At 38.7% G+C, this 20,929-nt stretch overlaps 1 protein-coding gene and 1 long non-coding RNA gene across 5 annotated transcripts; one reads left to right on the forward strand and one right to left on the reverse strand.

The window, feature by feature from the left end:
* Window positions 1-2,362: 2,362 nt before the first annotated feature.
* Window positions 2,363-8,125, reverse strand: LOC103944845. Of its 2 annotated transcripts, none has more exons than XR_007255235.1 (5): window positions 7,869-8,125; window positions 7,446-7,496; window positions 7,166-7,302; window positions 5,454-5,528; window positions 2,363-2,501 (listed from the first exon to the last, which is right to left on the reverse strand). It is a non-coding gene; the product is annotated as an uncharacterized LOC103944845 (long non-coding RNA). The 2 variants fall into 2 exon arrangements; XR_007255234.1 differs by having other exon boundaries at window positions 5,454-5,565.
* A 1,730-nt stretch (window positions 8,126-9,855) lies between these two features.
* Window positions 9,856-18,538, forward strand: LOC103935676 (protein transport protein SEC16B homolog). 3 transcript variants are annotated; one of them, XM_009345477.3, is made up of 14 exons: window positions 9,856-10,014; window positions 10,177-12,266; window positions 12,414-12,734; window positions 13,291-13,401; window positions 13,516-13,638; window positions 13,792-13,959; window positions 14,186-14,320; window positions 14,413-14,547; window positions 14,880-15,007; window positions 15,129-15,237; window positions 15,321-15,800; window positions 17,106-17,231; window positions 17,333-17,631; window positions 17,740-18,538. In XM_009345477.3, the coding sequence occupies exons 2-14, from the start codon at window positions 10,341-10,343 to the stop codon at window positions 18,269-18,271; spliced, it is 4,593 nt and encodes a 1,530-aa protein (XP_009343752.2). In that variant the 5' UTR covers window positions 9,856-10,014; window positions 10,177-10,340; the 3' UTR covers window positions 18,272-18,538. The 3 variants fall into 3 exon arrangements, with proteins under 3 accessions (XP_009343752.2, XP_009343753.2, XP_048431919.1); XM_009345478.3 differs by having other exon boundaries at window positions 14,186-14,311; XM_048575962.1 differs by having other exon boundaries at window positions 9,886-10,014; window positions 10,327-12,266.
* Window positions 18,539-20,929: the final 2,391 nt, after the last annotated feature.

Genomic DNA, 20,929 nt, shown 5'->3' on the forward strand with positions numbered 1-20,929 from the left:
TTAAGGCAGAAAGGAAGAAGCCGTTTGGGTTGTTGCAGCCGCTTCCCGTTCCCGAGTGAAAATGAGAAAATATCACCATTGATTTCGTGTACAAGCTTCCGCGTACGCACAATCGTTTTGATGGCATTTGGGTGATCGTTGATCGACTCACTAAGTTCGCACATTTTATTCCAGTGAGAGAACAGTATTCTTTGAGTCATTTAGCAGAGTTGTTCATCTCGAAGGTTGTGAAATATCATGGTGTTCCGGTGAGTATTGTCTCGGATCGTGATCCACGATTCACATTTAAGTTTTGGGTGGCTTTCCAGGAAGCTTTGGGTACGAGACTACTCTACAGCACGGCGTATCATCCTCAGACAGACGGGCAGTCCGAGAGGACTATTCAGACTTTGGAGGATATGTTACGAACTTTGGTGTTGCAATTTGGTGATGCTTGGCACCAGTGGCTGGATTTGATGGAATTTGCCTATAATAATAGTTTTCACTCGAGTATTGGCATGGCGCCGTTTGAGGCATTGTATGGTAGAGCTTGTCGCACACCGTTGTGTTGGTCAGAGGTCGGAGAAAGAGTTTTAGTGGGTTCGGAGATTGTTGAGGAGACCTCAGGGTACGTGAATCGGATGGCATGTTGATGCAAGAGGGAAGAAAATGTCACATCCCGGCCCGGGTGGCACCACTTCTCGGGCCCGCTCCACTACCGTAGCACGATATTGTCCGCTTTGGGCTTACCATTCCCTCACGGTTTTGTTTTTGGGAACTCACGAGCAACTTCCCAGAGGGTCACCCATCCTGGGAGTGCTCTAGCCCTCTTCTCGCTTAACTTCGGAGTTCCTACGGAACCCGAAGCCAGTGAACTCCCAAAAGGCCTCGTGCTAGGTAGGGATGGGAATATACATTTAAGGATCACCCCTGAGCAATGTGGGATGTCACAATCCACCCCCCTTAGGGGCCCGACGTCCTCGTCGGCACATTTCCGGCCAGGGATAGGCTCTGATACCAATGTCACATCCCGGCCCGGGTGGCACCACTTCCCGGGCCCGCTCCACTACCGTAGCACGATATTGTCCGCTTTGGGCTTACCATTCCCTCACGGTTTTGTTTTTGGGAACTCACGAGCAACTTCCCAGAGGGTCACCCATCCTGGGAGTGCTCTAGCCCTCTTCTCGCTTAACTTCGGAGTTCCTACGGAACCCGAAGCCAGTGAGCTCTCAAAAGGTCTCGTGCTAGGTAGGGATGGAATATACATTTAAGGATCACCCCTGAGCGATGTGGGATGTCACAATAATGGTCACAAAAGTAAAGAGTAAAAAATCCAAACCTCAAGAATATGATAATATTACACCAAAGATGCATGCTTAATTAAAAGTCCTGCCAAAGGAAAGTCAAAAACTAAAAGTCAGCAAAATAAAATTTAACAAAAGATTTAGTGCCAAAAGAAGTAATGCATACAATTTACCTATTTTATAATGAATCCAATTCATAAATATTTGGAGTATAGGTGTTTCTCCCCAACAACACCCAAAAAATAATTCGTTAATAGATTTATTCATTCCATATATAATCATCCTAGGGTTATTGTGTTGCCCTCTTTGTGTTTTTCTTCTCCCAATAATTATGGAACCAAACCTATGAACTTTCTATCCAACTCAATACACAAAAACCAAGCATTATCAAAATAGGTAAAACTTAGACTTCTGCATACGACGCAATAATATCAATCAAATTTTCCTCTGTATTTAAAGTAATTTCATCCCAAAAAGCAACATAGCAAACCTGCACCCATACCGTACTCATAAGAATATATAACTTTTGTAGCTAATTAGTAATACAGCTACCACCTAAGTTCCTTTGTGAAGAAAAAAAAAAATTAACAAAAACTAAAATTTTAAGGGGTTTCACAGAGAACTACGCCACCACGAAACTACCACCATTAATCTCGCCACCTACGCAACTTTTACCATCCCCAAACCAACCCTCTGCAAACTGCCTTTATCCCTTCTAATTTCAGTTCTTGTATTTCTTGTTTGGTAACCATTTCTTGCACACTCAAATATTTATATACCAACTGAGAATAACAACATAAATCCCACACCCACCTCTTTTTCCCCACTTGAAAAATTCACCAAAAAAACGACATTAACCACCATAGTTTAAGAATCCAGACCCCAAATTTCAATCTGATTAATTAAATTACAGAGGATTCTATCTACCTCACGAAAATAAATATGTTCAGTTAAAGAAATTACCTAATCACTGCATCTTAAACTACTTCTTAACCATGTCAGCCATACGAATCTAATAAAAAATCCATGTTCAATCAATTCTTATTAATTCCAACTCCAAGTATTTCAGCATATAGATTATAGAAAAATCACAACAAAACAAAGCTCAGAACACCCAAATTCCAATCTTGGTGCTAAAGCACACTTTGTTAACCTCACCTTCATCAAGTTCATGATTCCTGCCATGAGATCTTTCTCTTTATCCACACTTGGCTTCAGCTGCAGCATCAAAATAACGAAGCATTCAGTTCCTTTTCTATACTCATAAAATTAAAAATTGAAATATGTTATAATTCACTAGGAATCTTCACATGTATTATGAAAGCATATAAACATATACATTTGAAAACTTTTAACGCTACGTAATAAAGTTGAAAAGTAGCTAATTAAGATCAAGTTCTAGGCATCCAGTGAGCCTTCCAAAGAAAGATGGCCCCATGGACTTAGATCTTGAAAACTGAGGCTTGTTTTGCCTTGTAATTGTATAATCAGTAGCATGATAGGAGCATATTTAGGCGACTTACTTAGCTTGTTTTCGTGCATCTATGTTGGTAATTCATAGTTATTTTAGTCCTTTATGCTTCTTTTGTGTGTTTTCAGGTTCTAAGGGCTTAGGGAGCAAGAAAGTGCATTTTGAGGCTATTTGGGGCACTTTTGGGCATGGATTGGATAGCTTAATCATGGAGCAAAGAGGATGGACGAAATTGAAGCCTTGTATGCTCTTTGGGGACATCAAACAAAGGGCCTAGCCCAATCAAACAAATCCTTTGAGCCATGGAAAACCTCTAGCCCAATCAAACATATTATGCCATGCAAACCAACCTATTTTAGGCCCATTCTATGTACTTAAACCCTAACCCTTTAAACTAGTCCATTTATCACTTATCACTTCCATTCACTTATCACTCACCACATATCATTCATTTATCACCACATATCATTCATTTATCACTTATCAAACCTTTCACTTATCACTTCCATTCACTTATCACTTATCATTTCCATTCACTTATCACTCACCACATATCATTCATTTATCACTTATCATACTCATAATCATCTACACATTTCAAACATATGCATTTCATCTCACATGCACACCCACCTCTTTCCAAACTAATTCACATGCATACCTATTCTTTAAATCAACACATGCATTCACACACATGCACATCATTCACTCACATTTCCACCATTCATTCTTTATTCCACAAACATCTCACATGCATTTCCACCTTCCTACTTCATCATTTCACCACATTCTCCCTCTTTAACTCATTTCATTATTCATTCACTTTGCATTCATTCAATTCCACCCCACATGCACCCTTTATTCTTCATCATTGCAACCATGGCACATTTACACCAACAAAACAACTCCCATGCCATGGCCTACTCATATTCCCATTTCCTTTCCAACATCTCACATGCATTTCCACCTTCCTACTTCATCATTTCACCACATTTTCCCTTTTATTTCCACATGCAATTCTTCATCATTGCAACCACAAACACCTTAAACAAATAGCCATATACATCTCCACTCCTCCTATAAATACCCTTGCATTCATTCATTCAAAAATCATCTCATTCACAACACAACAACACACCACAAACACATTCCTTTCTCCCTTAGAATCCAAAAACCATCTTCCATTTCCACCAATCCTCATCCATTTCCATAATTCCCCAACACTTCCATCCCCCCAACCAACCTATCCTTAAACCTTGTGCTACAACAACGAGGAAGAGAAGAGTGCCTAAACGTTCATACAATTCAATTTTTGAGTTGTTGGAATGTTTAGGTGTTTCTTTGATTTCAAAGTTTCATTTTAATTCTCTTTGTTTTGTACGTATGAGAAATGGAAGAAAAGAGTGCTTAAACGTTCATACAATTCAAGTTTTGAGTTGTTGGAATGTTTAGGTGTTTCTTTGATTTCAAAGTTATGAGGAAATAAACCTCCTTTAGCTAGGGGGTGATTCGAAACTATGTTTATGTTTGTAATATGATTTGATTACTTTTAATTACGTTTCATAAGTTGTGAATTCAATTTGTTTAACTGTTTAATTGATAACCTATTTATGTATGTTTATTAAGAATGAACGCTTAATTTTCATGCATGAATTTGACGCTAGAATATAAGTGAGTTTCACGTAATAGTTATGAACTTATATTCACAAGTAGTGGAGGTTGCTTATAAACAATCGTGTTAAACATATTCTTGGCATAAGTTTCATGCAATCATAGTAACGAATGCCTCGTCAACACTTATAGTTTTCATGATGCTTAATGATTCTTGCTTGTATCTCTATTATGCAATTCATGTAGGGAACTTGTGAGGAATGCTTTGGATTGTCGTATGCAATCATCCAATTCATTAACTTAAGGAAAACTTGACGGTTAATTTAAGCGGACCTAATTAACCCGGGGCGTTGAGAATTCATGGTTTATTGAAAAGCAATTAGACATCGTTTTGTATGCAAGTATAACATATGTGGAGATGAACCCCTTAGCTAGCTTCCCATCCATTCATTTCCGTCAAATCCATATTTACAATTTGTTTTATTTCCAAGTTTCCATTTTTAGTTTAAAGTTGTCCAAATCCAATCCCCCTTTACTTTATTGTTCAATTTAGTTAGAAATCAATTTAGTTTGTGTTTTTAAAGCATTTTGAGTCTTTTGGTTTGTCTTAACGTTTAGTTCACATTCTTTGAGTCTAGTTTAGTGTTTTATCTTGTTTTTACGTTTTTGAGTCAGTTTCCAAGGTTTTAGCAATCCCTCCTAATCCCCGGTCCAGAACGATCCCTACTTATACTTATACTACAATTGACAAAAAGAGGGTTTAATTTGTGTGCGTATAAATCTCGCATCATAGCATCCTTATGGATTGCAATTGTATGATCAGTAGTATCCTTATGGATTCCTAGATTAATCCTCAAAATTTTGTTCTCATCCGTTAGCTTATGCACTTGGGACAAAAGCCACTCAATTGTTTCACTATTCTCCTTGTTTCTCCTTATCAACTCAGCCCGGTGCTGCATATTTTCGTCAATGAGCTCCGAGATCTTTTCGTGCAACATTTTCTCTTTTTCAACCACATTACCATCACATTCTACACCATGATCAATATTCTCTTCTTCCATATATTCTTTGAAAGTACACAAACCAACCTTTTTTAGGACATACCAGCATTTGTTTGTTTTGATGGCTCTGATTTTGGTTTCCGTTTTCTCTTTTGTGGTGGTCTGGCCAAGATGCACTCCAAAACACTAATTTGAGTGCCTAAACAGATGAACATCGCATAAAAATCATAAAAATATCCAAAACAGCAGCAGAGATTAAAAAAAATGATAATACTTCTAAAAAAATTTAAATCAAAAGCTAAGACTAACTCACAGGAAGCTCCGTGAGTTAATTTTTGGGCAAAAAAATTTCTATCAATGCATTCTCATACAAAAATTTCTTTAAATACTGATTTAACACAATCGGGAGCTAAATGCTTAAATCAGTAAAATTTCATCAACCAGATACTCCTATAATGCAGTGCAGCAAAGTTTTTCTTGAACCTTGACGTATATCACTATAAAATTATCCCAAATATATCTCAGAGATTGCAGAAATTCAGACTATCAATAATGAGACAGCCGGAATGTTTTACCCAAATCTTCTTAGGATTTTAACTAAACAACTTGCTCCTGTAACAGCAATATTAAAGCATAAATATTCATGAACACTCATCACCAATAGCAAAAAGGCACAAAGTACTTTTACAGAAATCTAAAGATCCCTTTTATGCCCAAACCCAAGTCTGTCCTCTCTTTGCCTTCCTCCTTCAGGGCATAATTAAAGATACCCACCAACAATATAACAAAACAAATTGCAGTGAGATTTTAAAATACCAACTTTATTTGATATTGCAATGAAATATAACAAAAAGTAAAATAAAAGCAAAATGTACAAAATTCATTATTTTTGTAAATTAGTAGACAGTGGAATAACAGAAGAAGCCAAACCCAGAAAAATTAAAAACACAGAATCATAGTAGAAGAAGCACACCATTTCAGATCTTTTTATCCTCTTCGAAGATCGATCAATTCCAGAGAGAGAGGAGGAGGGAGACGACGAAGGTGAGAGGAAGTAGATGGAGGAGAGAGAGGAGGAAAACGACGGAGGCGGTTTACCGGAAGCATGTCTTGTCTTGTGTTGCTAGTCAATAAGTCAGTGGAATCCTCAAAAAATCCCTCACTCAATCGGGTCAGTGACAACCTCCCTCAATTTTCTCCCTCTCAATCTCTCAATCACCGACAGCTACCCATTAATTTAGGCTTCTAGTGGCAATTTTGACACATCTCTCAATCCCGACACCAACCCTTGATTTGAGGAGAAAAAATCAACCATAACCCCTTTTTATGGCAACCTCACTCCTCCCTCTCCCTTCCCCTCCCTGCCATCCCCCGCCTATCTCCCTTTCTTTGTCTCTGCAGCCCATGCTTTTTGGCAATGACAGGAATGTAAATAATACAAAATTGAGGTCCAACACACGTTGATATGTCATCGTGGTTTCCAATTGAACTATGAATTCCAGAATGTAAATCATACCTTGAGTATAAGAAAACCCAGAAAAGGAAAATTAAATCCCTCACAAATGTTGCAAGAAAATATGAGAAACCTATATTAGTTCCAACGGTGAGACTTTTCATCAAAGAAGTAGACAATCCACACGCTAAATCACTAATCAAATATGAAGATAATCACTAAGAAGAAATCCCTAAAACCAATATTTTATTAGAGTTGAAAATCGAAATTAAGCCAAAACAGAACCTACACAACCCAAATTAAGCTAAAAATTCACTAACCCAACAAAAAGGCAAAGAAAAATCACCTCTAGATGACTGCCATTGATTCAATGCAAAAAGAGCTCGAGCCGCTTAATATTGTTCTGAAATTAGAGAGAGGGTGTGAGAGATCATGAGAGGACGGAGGGGCGAATGGCGAAGTGAGATTCAGCGCGTCTCTTCTCTGCATATAAAAGATGCCGCACAATTATGCAACTTACTCCGTAGACTTATAAACATCACAATTACAAATTATGAAACTGATATAAATTGAATAGACAATGCACAAAGCATAAACAAATTCAGCATATGAACACCAAAACTTACCAAACTCATGTGCTTGCATGAAGCTGTTTTTGATCATTTTTCTACAATCTACTGCATAAAAAGGACTAAACTATAACGGCAAACTATATATATAATTTGCTATAATACCCAAAAAAATTAAATTAAATTAACATTTGAGTGGAAGCCACGACCAAAGTGGTAAAATTCAAGAAAACATCAAAATCCCAGAAAAAAAAAAAAAAGCAAATTCTTTCAGAAAAAATCAAAGAAATTCACTCAGGTAATCAATCAATTAAGTACCTAATTCCCCTGATGTCTTGAATAAATATAACACTCCAAGATAAATTAACTACCCAATATTAATTTTTCCTGTTTCTTTCTTCTTATTCTCGGGAAAGAAACAAACCCAAAAACAAATAATTGAAGAAAACATACAGAAAATATTGGGGAGGAGTAACATACAATCTGTTGAGTTCTTCTTCACTCTGTAGATAAGAGATGGTGGCTTCTCATCGAGTTCATGTATGTATTGCCTGGAGCTCTTTTTTTAGGTGATTTGTTCGTTTTTATTTGGAAGCCAAATCAGCTGGGAATTTGAGAAAAATGAAAAAAACAAAGCTAATTAAATCCAAAAACAACAATCCACAATGAAAGTGAAAAACTTGGGGAGCTGAAATACCAAAAACCCACCTAATTCAAAACCTAAGTAAAACCCTCAATTAAACCCCAACTACAAACCTGAATTAAACTCCAAATTAAACTATTAATAAAACCCAAATTAAATCATCAATCAAGAAAGATAAAAATACAAAAGGGGGTTTAAGAGGCGTACCTGTAGTGAGTGAGTGAGTGGGCGAGTGATGCTGCGACTGTGAGAGGCTGAGAAGAACACGGAGATGGGATCGAAGAAGATCAAGGATCTGCAGCAATGGCGCTGATCCCTTTCCTTCTCTCTGTGTCGCTCTATCTCTGTCTCCCTCTCTCCCTCTCCCTCTCCCATCTCTATCTCCATCAGCATGGCCTCCCAACTGCGAAACCCTCAGCGAGCAATCCTTACTCCTCCCTCTCCCACTCTCTCTTTCGCGCTGTCTCCCTCTCCCTCTCTGTCTCCCTCGAATCGTACACCCCCTATGACTGGCCTGGTTTGGTACTGAAAAAGGCATAAAAAAAAACTGGAGCTATTTTTGTGTTTTCAGCTTCAGCTTTTTTTCACAGTTTTGGGTAAAAAAAGTCAAAAACAAGAAGTTGCAAAACCCAGCTTTGAAAAATTGGCTTTTTTCACATCTATTTTACATAAAAGTTTATCAAACATTATAATACTGTTTTTTTTTTTCAAAAGCACTTTTACAAAAAAAGTTTACCAAACAATTTGCTGCTTTATTTCACAGCTGCTTATTCTCACAGCACAGCAGAAGCAGCTTTTTTTTCAAAGCACAGCAATACCAAACTAGCCCTCTGTCTGCCTGCAAGCCGCATGCCTTCCTCTCACCAAATCCCTATCTCTCTCCCTCCGTGTCTCTCTTCTCTCTCTGCTCGCTCGGTCTATCTCGCGACGGCATGGTCTCACCGAGTCCCACTGCTGCTCACAAAGAGAGGAACTGAAAGTCTCTAACCTACCCAACCCGTTCGAAACCCTACACACTAAAATGACCATCGCACCCCTGCCTTTCCACGATCATCAACACGCGGCATGAAGATGAGTGGCAGAGAGAATCAATGGCAACCTCGTAAATAAACTGAAATTTAGGTACAATGAATAATCAAGAACAATGCCAATTGCAATGCTTTCTTTAGACTAAAGTAATTTCCAGTGTCTAAAAATCAGGCATGGACAATGGACACCAACCATAAAAGAAAGAAAAAGACCATTTTCATTCTTTTTACCTTTTGAGAAACCAAACTAAACAAACGCAAGGAATGCGTAAAAGTCAACCAAATCCCTCTCTCCAAAGTTTCAAAATAAATAGACAGTCTAACCCACACACCCAAAAATACAAACGTTATTTTACATTATGCAGATGGATCAAGTCTAAACAACGCAGTACATTCACTATATTATCATCTTATAGATGATGTCGAATTCGTTATTTACTAGGATCACGTCTAAAATCTATCACTAAGAAGAATACATCTTGATAGCCGGAAAAACATGGAGGAGAATTCTCTCCCCTCTTCATTTCTTTCCTCTTCATTCTTCTTATACTTGAACGGTTACAATTAAATTACGTTAATATCTTATATTGATTTTTTTATAAAGATAATAATACAAAAAACAATATAAAAAAAGAAGAGGGAAGAAAATATGAATAGAATGGGAGAAAATCTTACACCGAAAATCAGCAATGTTGTGTTATCAATAGCAAGTAGAGCCCATCACGTGCACCTATAAACTCTTGTCAAACTTCTGTCTCGATTGGCACGTGTGGCAATTGTTTCTCTTCTGGTCAAGATTTATATTACCAAACTTTGACACACCCATTAAAACATGCAAACTTTATTGGCGAGTGCGCTGCTTTCATCTTTTTGCTGCTTTGCTGCAAGATCCATGATTTGTCTCAATTGGAGACTCCGATTATCTCCCTCCCCAGAAACCATTAGGGTTTAACCTGTAAGTTTATCTCTCTTAAAACCCATAACTTACATATTATTAAATATTGATTCAGTCGTCTCTTAATTTATTAATTTCAGATTTCAATTGGATTGGTCATTGCTCATAGAACCCTGATTTTGTTTTTGTTGATTTTATTGGTTGTGATTCATTTTGTTTCAGATGGTAAATGGTAGTAAGTTTCAGAATTTTGAAGTTTTTATGTGACTGAATGCTGTGGTACTTCAATTCTACTGACTTTTGTCTGCTGAGGAAAATTTGGGGAAGTGGGTTTTTTATTACATATAGTGAGATTGATTTGGGTTTTTTTAGGGCGTGTGATTTAGATGGCGAGTTCTCCGTTTGAGGTGGAGGATACAGATGAGGATTTCTTTGACAGATTGGTTAATGATGACATTGACTTTACTGAATTTGTGCATAAACCGGTAGAGAAGAAAGAGTTTGTAGATGTCAAAGCTTTTTCGAAGTTGAGTATTTCTGAAGTAGATCCGGTGGGAGTAGACACCAGCGGCAATGCTAGTCTTGGGGTTAATGGTGAATTGGGTCATGAAGATGGGGTTGTGGTGGAACAGTCTGATCCCATATGGGACCCTGTAGTTGTTAAAGAGAGTGAGTCACTGATACTGGATTCTAGAAATGAGGCCAGTGCGCCAGATGATATGGTTGATAATAGAAATGGGGCTAGTGCTCCAGATGATATAGAGGATAATAGAAATGAGCCAACTGAGTTAGAGGATAAAGCGGGTAATGGAAATGAGGCTAAGTCATTGGAGGATAAAGAGGGTAATGAAAATGAGGCTAAGGAATTGGAGGATAAAGGGGAGGAAGGTTCAGTAAATGGGATGGTGAATACGAGTTTGGCAGCAGTGGGATCTGGTGTGAAAGTGGCTCAGTGGAGCTCGTTTTCTGGTGAATTTGGAGATGTCTCAGTGGACCCATTTGCAAATTTGGGTGATACAGACAAATCGTGGGCCGAGTCTAATGTCACTGATATTGCTTCGGAGAACTCAGTTCCTGATTTACGTGTTTCTAGTTATGGGCAGCACCAAGAAGGTCAGCGCTATGGCGTTGTTGAGGGGCAAAGTTTAGATGGGCAGGACTTGAATACGAGTTTGGCATCAGTTGGATCACATTTGAAAGAAGTTCAATGGACTTCGTTTAACTCAGATTTGAATCCTTCTGGTGACTTTGGAGATTTCTCTGCAGACCCGTTTGCACATTTGGGTAATACAGACGAATCCTGGGCCATGTCTAATGTCACTGATGGTGCCTTGGAGAACTCAGTTGCTGATGTAGGCATTTCTAGGTATGGGCAGCAACAAGAAGGTCAGCACTATGGGGCTGTTGAGGAACAAAATACAGGTGGCCAGGAGTTGAATAGTAGTCAGAATTGGGATACCCTTTATCCGGGATGGAGGTACGATCCAAATACTGGGCAATGGTATCAGTTGGAGGGCTATGATGTGAATGCAAATGCTCAGGAGAGTGTTAATGTGCATTCTCAAACTGCAGATAATGTGGTTTTTTCAGACCAGAAAGCAGATGCTTATTATTTACAGCAACCAGCACAATCTGTTCCTCAAAGTGTGGCCCAGGGATCTGAAACTAGTGCTGTTTCTGAGTGGAATCAGCATTTTAATGGGAGCATGGACTACCCTGCCCATATGGTTTTTGATCCCCAATACCCTGGGTGGTACTATGACACAATTACCCAAGAATGGAAGCAGTTGGAGTCTTCCACTCCAACTTTTGACCAGTCAACAAGTGTGGAGTATAATCAGCAATTTCACAATTCAAATGTGGAGAATTATGGTTCAGATGTTGCAAACTGGGATGGATCTATGAGCACCTATGATCAGCAAAATGCGAGTATGTGGCATAATCAAACAGTTTCTGCAAGTGACACTATTAGTGTTACTGAGACACAGCAGTACGCGACCCAGTATTTTTCAACCGGGCATGTAACCAGTTCTGTGAATCAACAACCAGGGTTCAATCCTTCTGGAAACTTATCTCATCATCAGCATCAGGTTAAGGAGCCAAACCAAGTGACATGCTTCTCACCTGCTAACTTTGATAGTCAGAAGCCAGTACAATTTTTACAGCAACCACTCCAAATTGGAACTCAGTTTTCTCATGAGGCCAGTGCAGGAAGGTCATCTGCAGGACGTCCTCCACATGCTCTAGTTACCTTTGGATTTGGAGGGAAACTTATAGTCATGAAAGATTACAGCAATATGTATGGAAGCCAGGTCAAGCCTTACCTTCTGATTTCAATTTCCTGAGGCACATACCCACTGATGTGTGTGTGTGTGTGTGTGTATTTTCATGTTTCTACTCATATGTCTGGTGTTGGCATAGGCCTTACTTTCGTTTTCTTTTCTGTTTGTAATTTGAAGGACTCTGTAGGAGGTTCGATTAATGTTCTCAATCTGATGGACATTGTCGTGGACAAAACTGATGTTGCAAGCTTTGGAAATGATGGTCGTGCTTATTTCCATGCTTTGTGTCAGCAATCTTACCCTGGCCCTTTGGTTGGGGGGAGTGTTGGAAGTAGGGAAGTTAACAAATGGATAGATGAAATGATTGCGAACTGTGAAACTCCTTATATGGATATCAGAAAAGGGGACCATTTGAGGTTGCTTTTCTCTTTACTAAAAATAGCATGCCAGTATTATGGAAAACTTCGATCTCCCTTTGGCACTGATGTAGCATTGAAGGTACTTTAATTTGTGGTTCTTAAATGACTATTTATGACCTGTTTGGATGTTCTATCACATTTTGATTGGATGTTCTATCACATTTTGATTGCTTGATTATCATTCTCAATTTGATTCATAAATATTTGAACTTTGGCATTTCATGAGTTTCTATATTTTATTCTACCATATTAATTATGCTGGTTGTACATCTTCCTTGATGGGGCATGCTCAGTAGATGGATTCTCTCATTAAAAGTGTTGTATTTAGTGATAGTTGTCACTTAAGTTTCATGCAACAACAAAATGGCACTTAGTATGCCAGTTATAGTTAAATAATCATAGTGGCAGTATAATTAGCGCATAGATTTAAAACTTAAAATCCCAGAAATCTGGTGTTGTCATCATTATAACTTTAGAAGTATACTGCTGGTGCTTGTATATTGGGTTTTTATCTTGCCAAATTGCCCTCTCAATCCTAACATTATGAACTTTTCTTTATTTGTTCAAGAGCATTCAACAGTTCTCATGTGATATGATTATTAACCACTTTTGTTAAAAACTTAAAATATAATTAGGAATCTGATAATCCGGAGTCAGCCATTGCCAAGCTTTTTGCCTCTGCTAAGAGAAGCAACGAGTACAGTGCTCTTATGTTACAGAACTTGCCTTCTGAAGCACAGAGTCAAGTATGTCATAGTCTAACTCTCCCTCTCCCTCTCTCTCTCTCTCTCTCTCTCTCTCTCTCTCTCTCTCTCATAAATTTCCGCTGCCTTCCATAATGAATATATGTTTTTCTTTAGGCTACTGCTCTTGAGGTACAAAAGCTTCTTGTCTCTGGTAGGAAGAAAGAGGCTTTACAATGTGCACAGAATGGTCAGTTGTGGGGTCCAGCACTGGTGATTGCATCACAGCTTGGTGAACAGGTTCTTCCAATTATTTCTCTCAGTATTATTCATCAACTTGGTTAATCCTTTTTTTATATATATATATAAAACATAGTAAGAAAGCTCATCAGATCTATTATCATAATTTGTTTTTGATGAATGTTTTCTGGTCTGTTTTGATATTGCATGCAGTTTTATGGTGATACTGTAAAGCTTATGGCACTAAACCAGTTAGCAGCAGGATCACCATTGCGGACTTTGTGCTTGTTAATTGCCAGGCAGCCTGCAGACGTGTTTTCGAGTGCCACTACAGTTAGCAGTACACCTAATTCTATGAATGTATCACAACAGCAGACACAGGTGATTTATGGTTATTTGGTTCAGACGAAAAAAGGGTGCGACCTGGGTTTTTTGTTGGAAAGTTTGACGTTTGTGTTTTCTATGTTCATTTAATTTTATTTTTTGTATTTCAACTGGATAGAATACTGAAGTGAAAACATTGCTTATGTGTGTAATGGTCATGATCCTATGTTTTTGAAGTTCCTTGAATTCTTTTGCCTTAATTTTGATTATTTTCTTGCCACAGGTTGGGGCCAATTCCATGTTAGATGAATGGGAAGAGAATTTAGCCATCTTAACTGCGAACCGAACAAAAGATGATGAGCTTGTTATCATCCATCTTGGAGATTGCCTATGGAAGGAAAGGGGACAGGTATATGTTGTGTGTTTCTTGGATTCAGTTCCATCTTATATTTATATGTTAGAAACTTATTATCTCATCTGGTTTTATCCTAACCGAAAGCATTTGTGCAGAATACTCCTGCACACATATGTTATCTGGTTGCAGAAGCCAATTTTGAGGCATATTCAGACAGTGCAAGACTGTGTCTTATTGGTGCAGATCACTTGAAATATCCACGAACATACGCCTGTCCTGAGGCTATCCAGGTGATTGACACTATATGTTTTCTATTATATGATTTTGTATTGAAGTTTGAATTAAATTAGGAGCTTTTAAAATTTAATGATGTAGAAACCAATTGTCATTATATGCATGAGTTTATTTTCCACTGATTTCTGGATCCCCTATAACTTTTGCCTTTTATAGTGTATGGAGCATCTAACGTCACTGTGGAAAGAAGAAAATGTTTTAACTGTATTACCTCATTGTTGTTATTATTATTGTTTTTGTTGTTGCTGCTGTTATTATTATTATTATCATTAATTTTTGTTTTACTACTTTAGCCAATTTTTAACTAAGCCAAACTTTGTGTTGACAGAGGACAGAGTTATACGAGCACTCAAGGGTTCTCGGAAATTCTCAGTTTCTCCTACTACCCTTTCAGCCCTATAAGCTTGTATATGCCCACATGCTGGCAGAAGTTGGAAAAGTTGCAGATGCTTTGAAGTAAGTGTAACTGTTGTTCATCGAGACCCTTTTTATTCTTAGAGTGAAGTTTGAAAATGGTCGCTTTTTCAAATTTTTTTTTATTTGCCTCTAGCTTATTTTAGACAATATGTTTGGTCAGATACTGTCAAGCAATTTTAAAGTCTTTGAAATATGGTCGAGCACCTGAAGTGGACACATGGAGACAGTTAGTATCATCTCTAGAGGAGCGGATAAGAGCCCATCAGCAGGTTTTTCTTTAAGATGCAGTTCTTTTTCTCTCTCTCTCTTTTTTTTTTTCTCTGTGTTTTCTTACACAAAACATTTTGTACAGGGTGGTTACAGTACAAATTCAGCTCCAACCAAACTGATGGGTAAATTGCTTACATTATTTGATAATACTGCTCATCGTGTTGTTGGAGGCCCGCCTCCACCTGCACCTTCGACATCACAAGTCTTTGCCCAATGTAATGAGCATGCTCAGCAATCAGGAGGCCCAAGTGTATCCAGTAATCAATCAACAATGGCTATGCCTTCATTTATGCCAGGCCCAAGTGTACCCAATAGTCAGTCAACAATGGCTGTGTCTTCGTTTATGCCAGGCCCAAGTGTGCCCTATAGTCAATCAACAATGGCTGTGTCTTCGTTTATACCAGGGCCAAGCGTACCCAATAGTCAGTCAACAATGGCTATGCCTCCGTTGATGCCTTCAGCATCGATGGAGCCAATAAGCGAATGGACTGCTGAGGGCAATCAACTGAATATACCCAATAGAAGCATATCGGAACCAAACTTTGGGAGGAGCCCAAATAAGGTATGTATTTTTTCCACCGGTACTCTTATTTTATTAGACCTTGTTTCTAATTATACTATAGCATTTGAATTTGTCAAGAATTCACAATCAGAAAGGTGGTTTTCGATGTGCAACCAAACTTAATGAACAGGGGCCAGGGCAGAGCCGTTCTGGTTCATTTAAATAAAAAGAAAATTAATAATCCACTGAACTCAGACACATTGTGCAATGTGCATTACAGTAAGGACAAGTGATAAAGGATGGGAATCGCTGTTATATGGATGATATCCTATACCGAAGGCAGTTTAGCCGAATCAATCATCTCATGACATGGGGTAAAGGCTGTCAAGAGTCTCGGTTCTATTTTCCTTTTTTTTCTTCTTTTTTTTTTTTTTTTTTTTTTTTTTTTTTCTGAGTTGAAGCTTAGGTTATGGCACGGGTGGATGCATCCTAGCTTTTGTTCTTCCCCCAATTTAATTTATAAAAGCACATTACTATTTCATTCGTGAAGATAAAAAAAAATAGGGTGAAGTGCTGATTTACCTCAGTGAAAATTAGGTCCCTGAATAATTTTTTTGATAAAATAAGTCCCTACATTAAAAATTGCTAATTTCATCCCTACTATTATATTCAAAGTTGTTTTATTTAATTTTCTGTCAACTTAAGTCACTTGACGCACTTTAGAGTGTAATACCGTTCTTTTCTCGCCTATAAGTCCTTAACATTTCATATAGGTTGCGACTCTAATCTCTAATTTACCCTCCAAAGTTAACTCCATACACTATTTTTTTTTTATATGTAAAATTACCAACCCACCCTCCAATGTGTATCACATGCAAGTAACGTGACTTAAATCGACGGAAAATTGAATATAGTAGCTTCAAATATAATATTAGGAATGTAGTTGGTAGATTTTTGTAATTCAAGGACTAATTTTTCTGAAAAAATAGTTTAGGGACCTAATTTTCACTCAGGTGAAAATCCAGGGACTAAATTGACTGTTCACCCAAAAGAATATAATAGGTGATACGAAAAACAAAAGACAGTAAAGGTGACTATTATTGTATTCCGTCTTTTGAAAATATTGTTCATTGTAAAATTCACATCTGATACAAGGTTATATTGTTTCTTTGGGTGGGTGAACTACATTATAGTTTGCAGATAGTGCAAATTGTTCATATTCTTTACAGTTTATGTCTCTAGCAAGTTCCATTTTCCACATTTGGTAACATTCACCTTAATACTACCAAAGAATTGACTTCGGTAGTTGACCTGTATTGTACTGGTGGAAATAAAATTTACAGCCATTATTTTGTGTTCAATCAGGTTGATTCATCCAAGAAAGTGGAATCTTCTAAACCACGAGAAAATGAATCAACATCTAGTGGGTCATCTCGTTTTGGTTTTGGCATATTTCAAAAGACTCTGGGATTTGTGAAAAGATCCCGGCAGGTACTTAAACATTCCTTTTACTAACTTTGAATGACGGGATTCTCTTAGAGATATTTTCTCAGTTTAGCCTCACAAGTTGTCCTGTTTTTGTTGTTTTGAAGGCTAAATTGGGTGAAAAGAATAAATTTTACTATGATGAGAAACTTAAGCGATGGGTTGAAGAAGGTGTTGAACCTCCTGCCGAGGAAGCAGCCTTACCACCTCCACCTCGAACTGCAGCCTTGCCGAATAGAATGCAAGATTACAATATAAATGATGCGCTGGAAACCAAAAGTTTCCCTGCAGTTAATGGGCCACAAATCCCTAGCCTGGTGTCCCCTGAACCGAGTTCTGGAATACCACCCATTCCACCCAGTTCCAACCAGTTCTCCGCACGTGGACGTCCAGGTGTTCGCTCAAGGTAGACTACCGGATTCTCTCTGTCTTTCCCCGTTGCTTTTCATTGTATTTATATTCAAGAAGTGCAGTCAGGGTCGCTTAATGCAAGTTGTGTTCAAATTTTCCTTAGGTATGTTGATACATTCAACAAAGGCGGTGGGGCACCAGCAAACTTATTTCAGTCACCATCTCTTCCATCTGCTAAACCTGGGGGTGGTCCCAAACCCAAGATTTTTGTCCCGGCTCCAGTAACTCCCTATGAGGAGACGGTTCAAACACCTGGAGAAAGCATACAAGAGCCATTGGTGACCAACAACAATCCCCCAAAATCATTTGAGGGTGCATTCTCTACTCCACAAACATCAACTTCGTTTTCAATGGCCATGCAGCGGTTTCCTAGCATGGATAACATTGTACAAAAGAGAGCAGGAGACATGGGAAATGGCAATAGCTTTGCACCCCCTGAATCCCGCCGTGCAGCATCGTGGAGTGGAAGCCTTAATCATGCTAGCAATCCATCTATGAGGAGTGAAATCAAACCTCTAGGAAGACCGCTTGGTATGTCTCCATTGTCACAAATGCACAATAGTCCGCCATCATCGATGCAGCTTCCAAGTAGTGGCGGCAGTTTAGGAGACGACCTTCAAGAAGTTGAACTCTGAGGTATATGGAATAGTTGTAAATCTATAGAGTTGCATTAGACGGGGGTGTTACAACGGGATCCTTGTGCAAGATTGGTGATGGCACATATGGGAGTTGAAGTTTTTGTTGGGAGTCCCTTTACCACCCCCATTAGAGGAGAGTTACATATGTATACCTGAAGCCAACAGTTAGTTTGAATGCCCTGATGAAAACACAATGTGGGCAGCCAATTGTCGAAGGGAAAATCGCGTAACGTAATTGCATATATAAGATATACCATTTCTACCTTTGAAGATGTTATTCAGAATTTTGCCAAATCAACAAAGGGTACTGAAAAAGAAAGTCTGAAATTTATTCTTGTATAAGATTTTTTTTATTCATTTCTTGTTCTTTAAAACCACCGCATCTGCAACCATTTAGTATTACGGTCTTGTGGTATTCCTCATTATCCTATAAGTTAGAAGTCTTAGGTTTAATTCTTTTCAAATGCGAATTTGAACAATATTATTGCTAGCTCATTGTAAGGTTAAATACATTCACTTCTTTTCAGTATAAATAATATCATTTGTTCAAAAAAAAAAAAAAAAAAAAAAAAAAAAACATATCTGCAGTGTCCACTTACCAAGCTTATTTTCTCCCAAACTGAGATGGCATCTCACTAATCCTTGCTTTGAGAACTAAATACCCAGGTAGCTCTGATTTTGAAAACAAATTTGCACTTGTTGGCTTTAGAGCTTAGTGGTAACCATTTGGCAAATACATGCCTCGCTAATCCTTGCTGTGAGAACCTACTTACGTGACGACATGACATCATTAATTGTAAAAATGTCATATTAGCTATCTATATAGAGTAGTTAGAAAATAGGATTTAAGTCTCTGTAGTGAAGTTTGTTATAATTTATGCCAAAAATTGAAAATTCCATCAACTTTATGTTAATTATTAGTTCATGAGCCAATCTCACGTGCTAATAATTAGTGGAGAGTTTCATTTTTGCCTAATATGTGTATGGATAGTTCCGTTTTAGCCTAATATGTGTAGCTCATGTGCTAATAATTAACAGAAAATTGACGGAATTTTCAAATTTGGGCATAAGTGACACACCCCGACCGAGGTAGGAGCGTGCTGGCCGTCGCACAAAGGCGACGTAGCCAAGTGCACGTGCGGAAGCTAATAGAGTAGTAATGTAAAAGTACGAATAATTAAAAACTAGCATTCTAGTACATAGGATAAGTGCTAGTTAGTGTGATACAAATTCAGAGCAGGTCTATAGCAGTCCAAAGAAAATAACAACCGTAGTACGCCCGAAGGCGAACCTACAATGTAGAGTGTCTGTCAGAACGCCGAAAAGCTCGCAAGGGAAACCACCGCAACGGCTAAGCAACTAGAACCTGGAGGGGCGCAAAACAAAAGCGTGAGTGGGCAAAAACAAAGCTCTTTGAAAACCATTAAATAAAACACAATCTAACCCCTCGCCGTAAAACCTGTATACGTCCCAGAAAATAACATATGTACGTATGTATAGATATGCTTAAACATGTTCAAGGGTATGCCAATCATGCTCAATATATGCTATGACAAAATCTCTTAATGATATGCAAGTGCTCAGGGGTGAGTCGTATCAATCACACAATCCTCTGACAACCGGAGTCACCTAACGTGACCTGTACGGCTGTAAATAGAGCTCAAATGTCAATCTCAATAACTAAACCTGCCCACGAGTCGGAACCACCTCAAGGGGTCTGTACGACAGGCCTGGGTGTAACATGTATATACGCTCTAGTGCTACGATCACGTGAAGGCTGTGCGAGTAATCGCGGGTCACCTACGAGTCGGAACCACCTACTGTGGTCTGTACGACAGGCCTATGCACCTAACTTGGATCCAAGCTGAGCGTATGGTGCGGGAGGTGAACAACACGTGAAGGACTGTGCCCTACTCTGGGCGGAAGCACTAACACCGGGGGTGCAGGTTATGAGCTCTCTAATCATCTCTAACCACTATTTAATGCAATCGTTAATTAACGCTTACCTGGCACTTACCTATGCCTCCACAGCACCCACACATAGATATATATGACGTATGCATATGTATATGTATGCCACAAATGATGCATGCAACGATGCATAAACGATAAATAATAAAGCACATGGCATAAGGCAAATAACCCTTTTTAAATCAATTTCTGGGAATATAAATGTATATAGGTATATACGGAAAACAAAAGCCCACTCACTGGTATGTAGAAGGGTCGTAGCCCCCCTGCCTCGAATGTGCACGCTCGTCCTCGGGATACGTGTCACCTATATGCGAATTAACTATAAAAACGTTAACTTTAGAGCACATAACCGTCCATTCAAAATAACTTCTCATACATTGCTCAAAATGGACAAATGAATATACCAAATTGATCTACACAACCTCACGATCACACACATATTTTTAAAATAATTTTTGGACCACGCACGCGCCCCCACGCGCCAGCACAGGCACGGGTCCACGCGCCCCCACGCGCGGCCACGTGACCTGCACACTGACGGCGTCAGGTGACGCCGTCAGGAATATTCCCTGGAATATTCCGTTAACCTTAACTGACGCCGTTAGCTTCTGTTAGGAATATTCCGTTAGCCTTAACGGAATATTCCCCTGTCTTCTCCGGCGAGCCGCCGCCGTCTGCGCC

Source organism: the organism of the source record quoted next, unplaced genomic scaffold (assembly GCF_019419815.1).
Source record: "Pyrus x bretschneideri cultivar Hongxiangsu unplaced genomic scaffold, Pyrus_bretschneideri_v1 Contig82, whole genome shotgun sequence".
Lineage (NCBI taxonomy): Eukaryota > Viridiplantae > Streptophyta > Magnoliopsida > Rosales > Rosaceae > Pyrus > Pyrus x bretschneideri.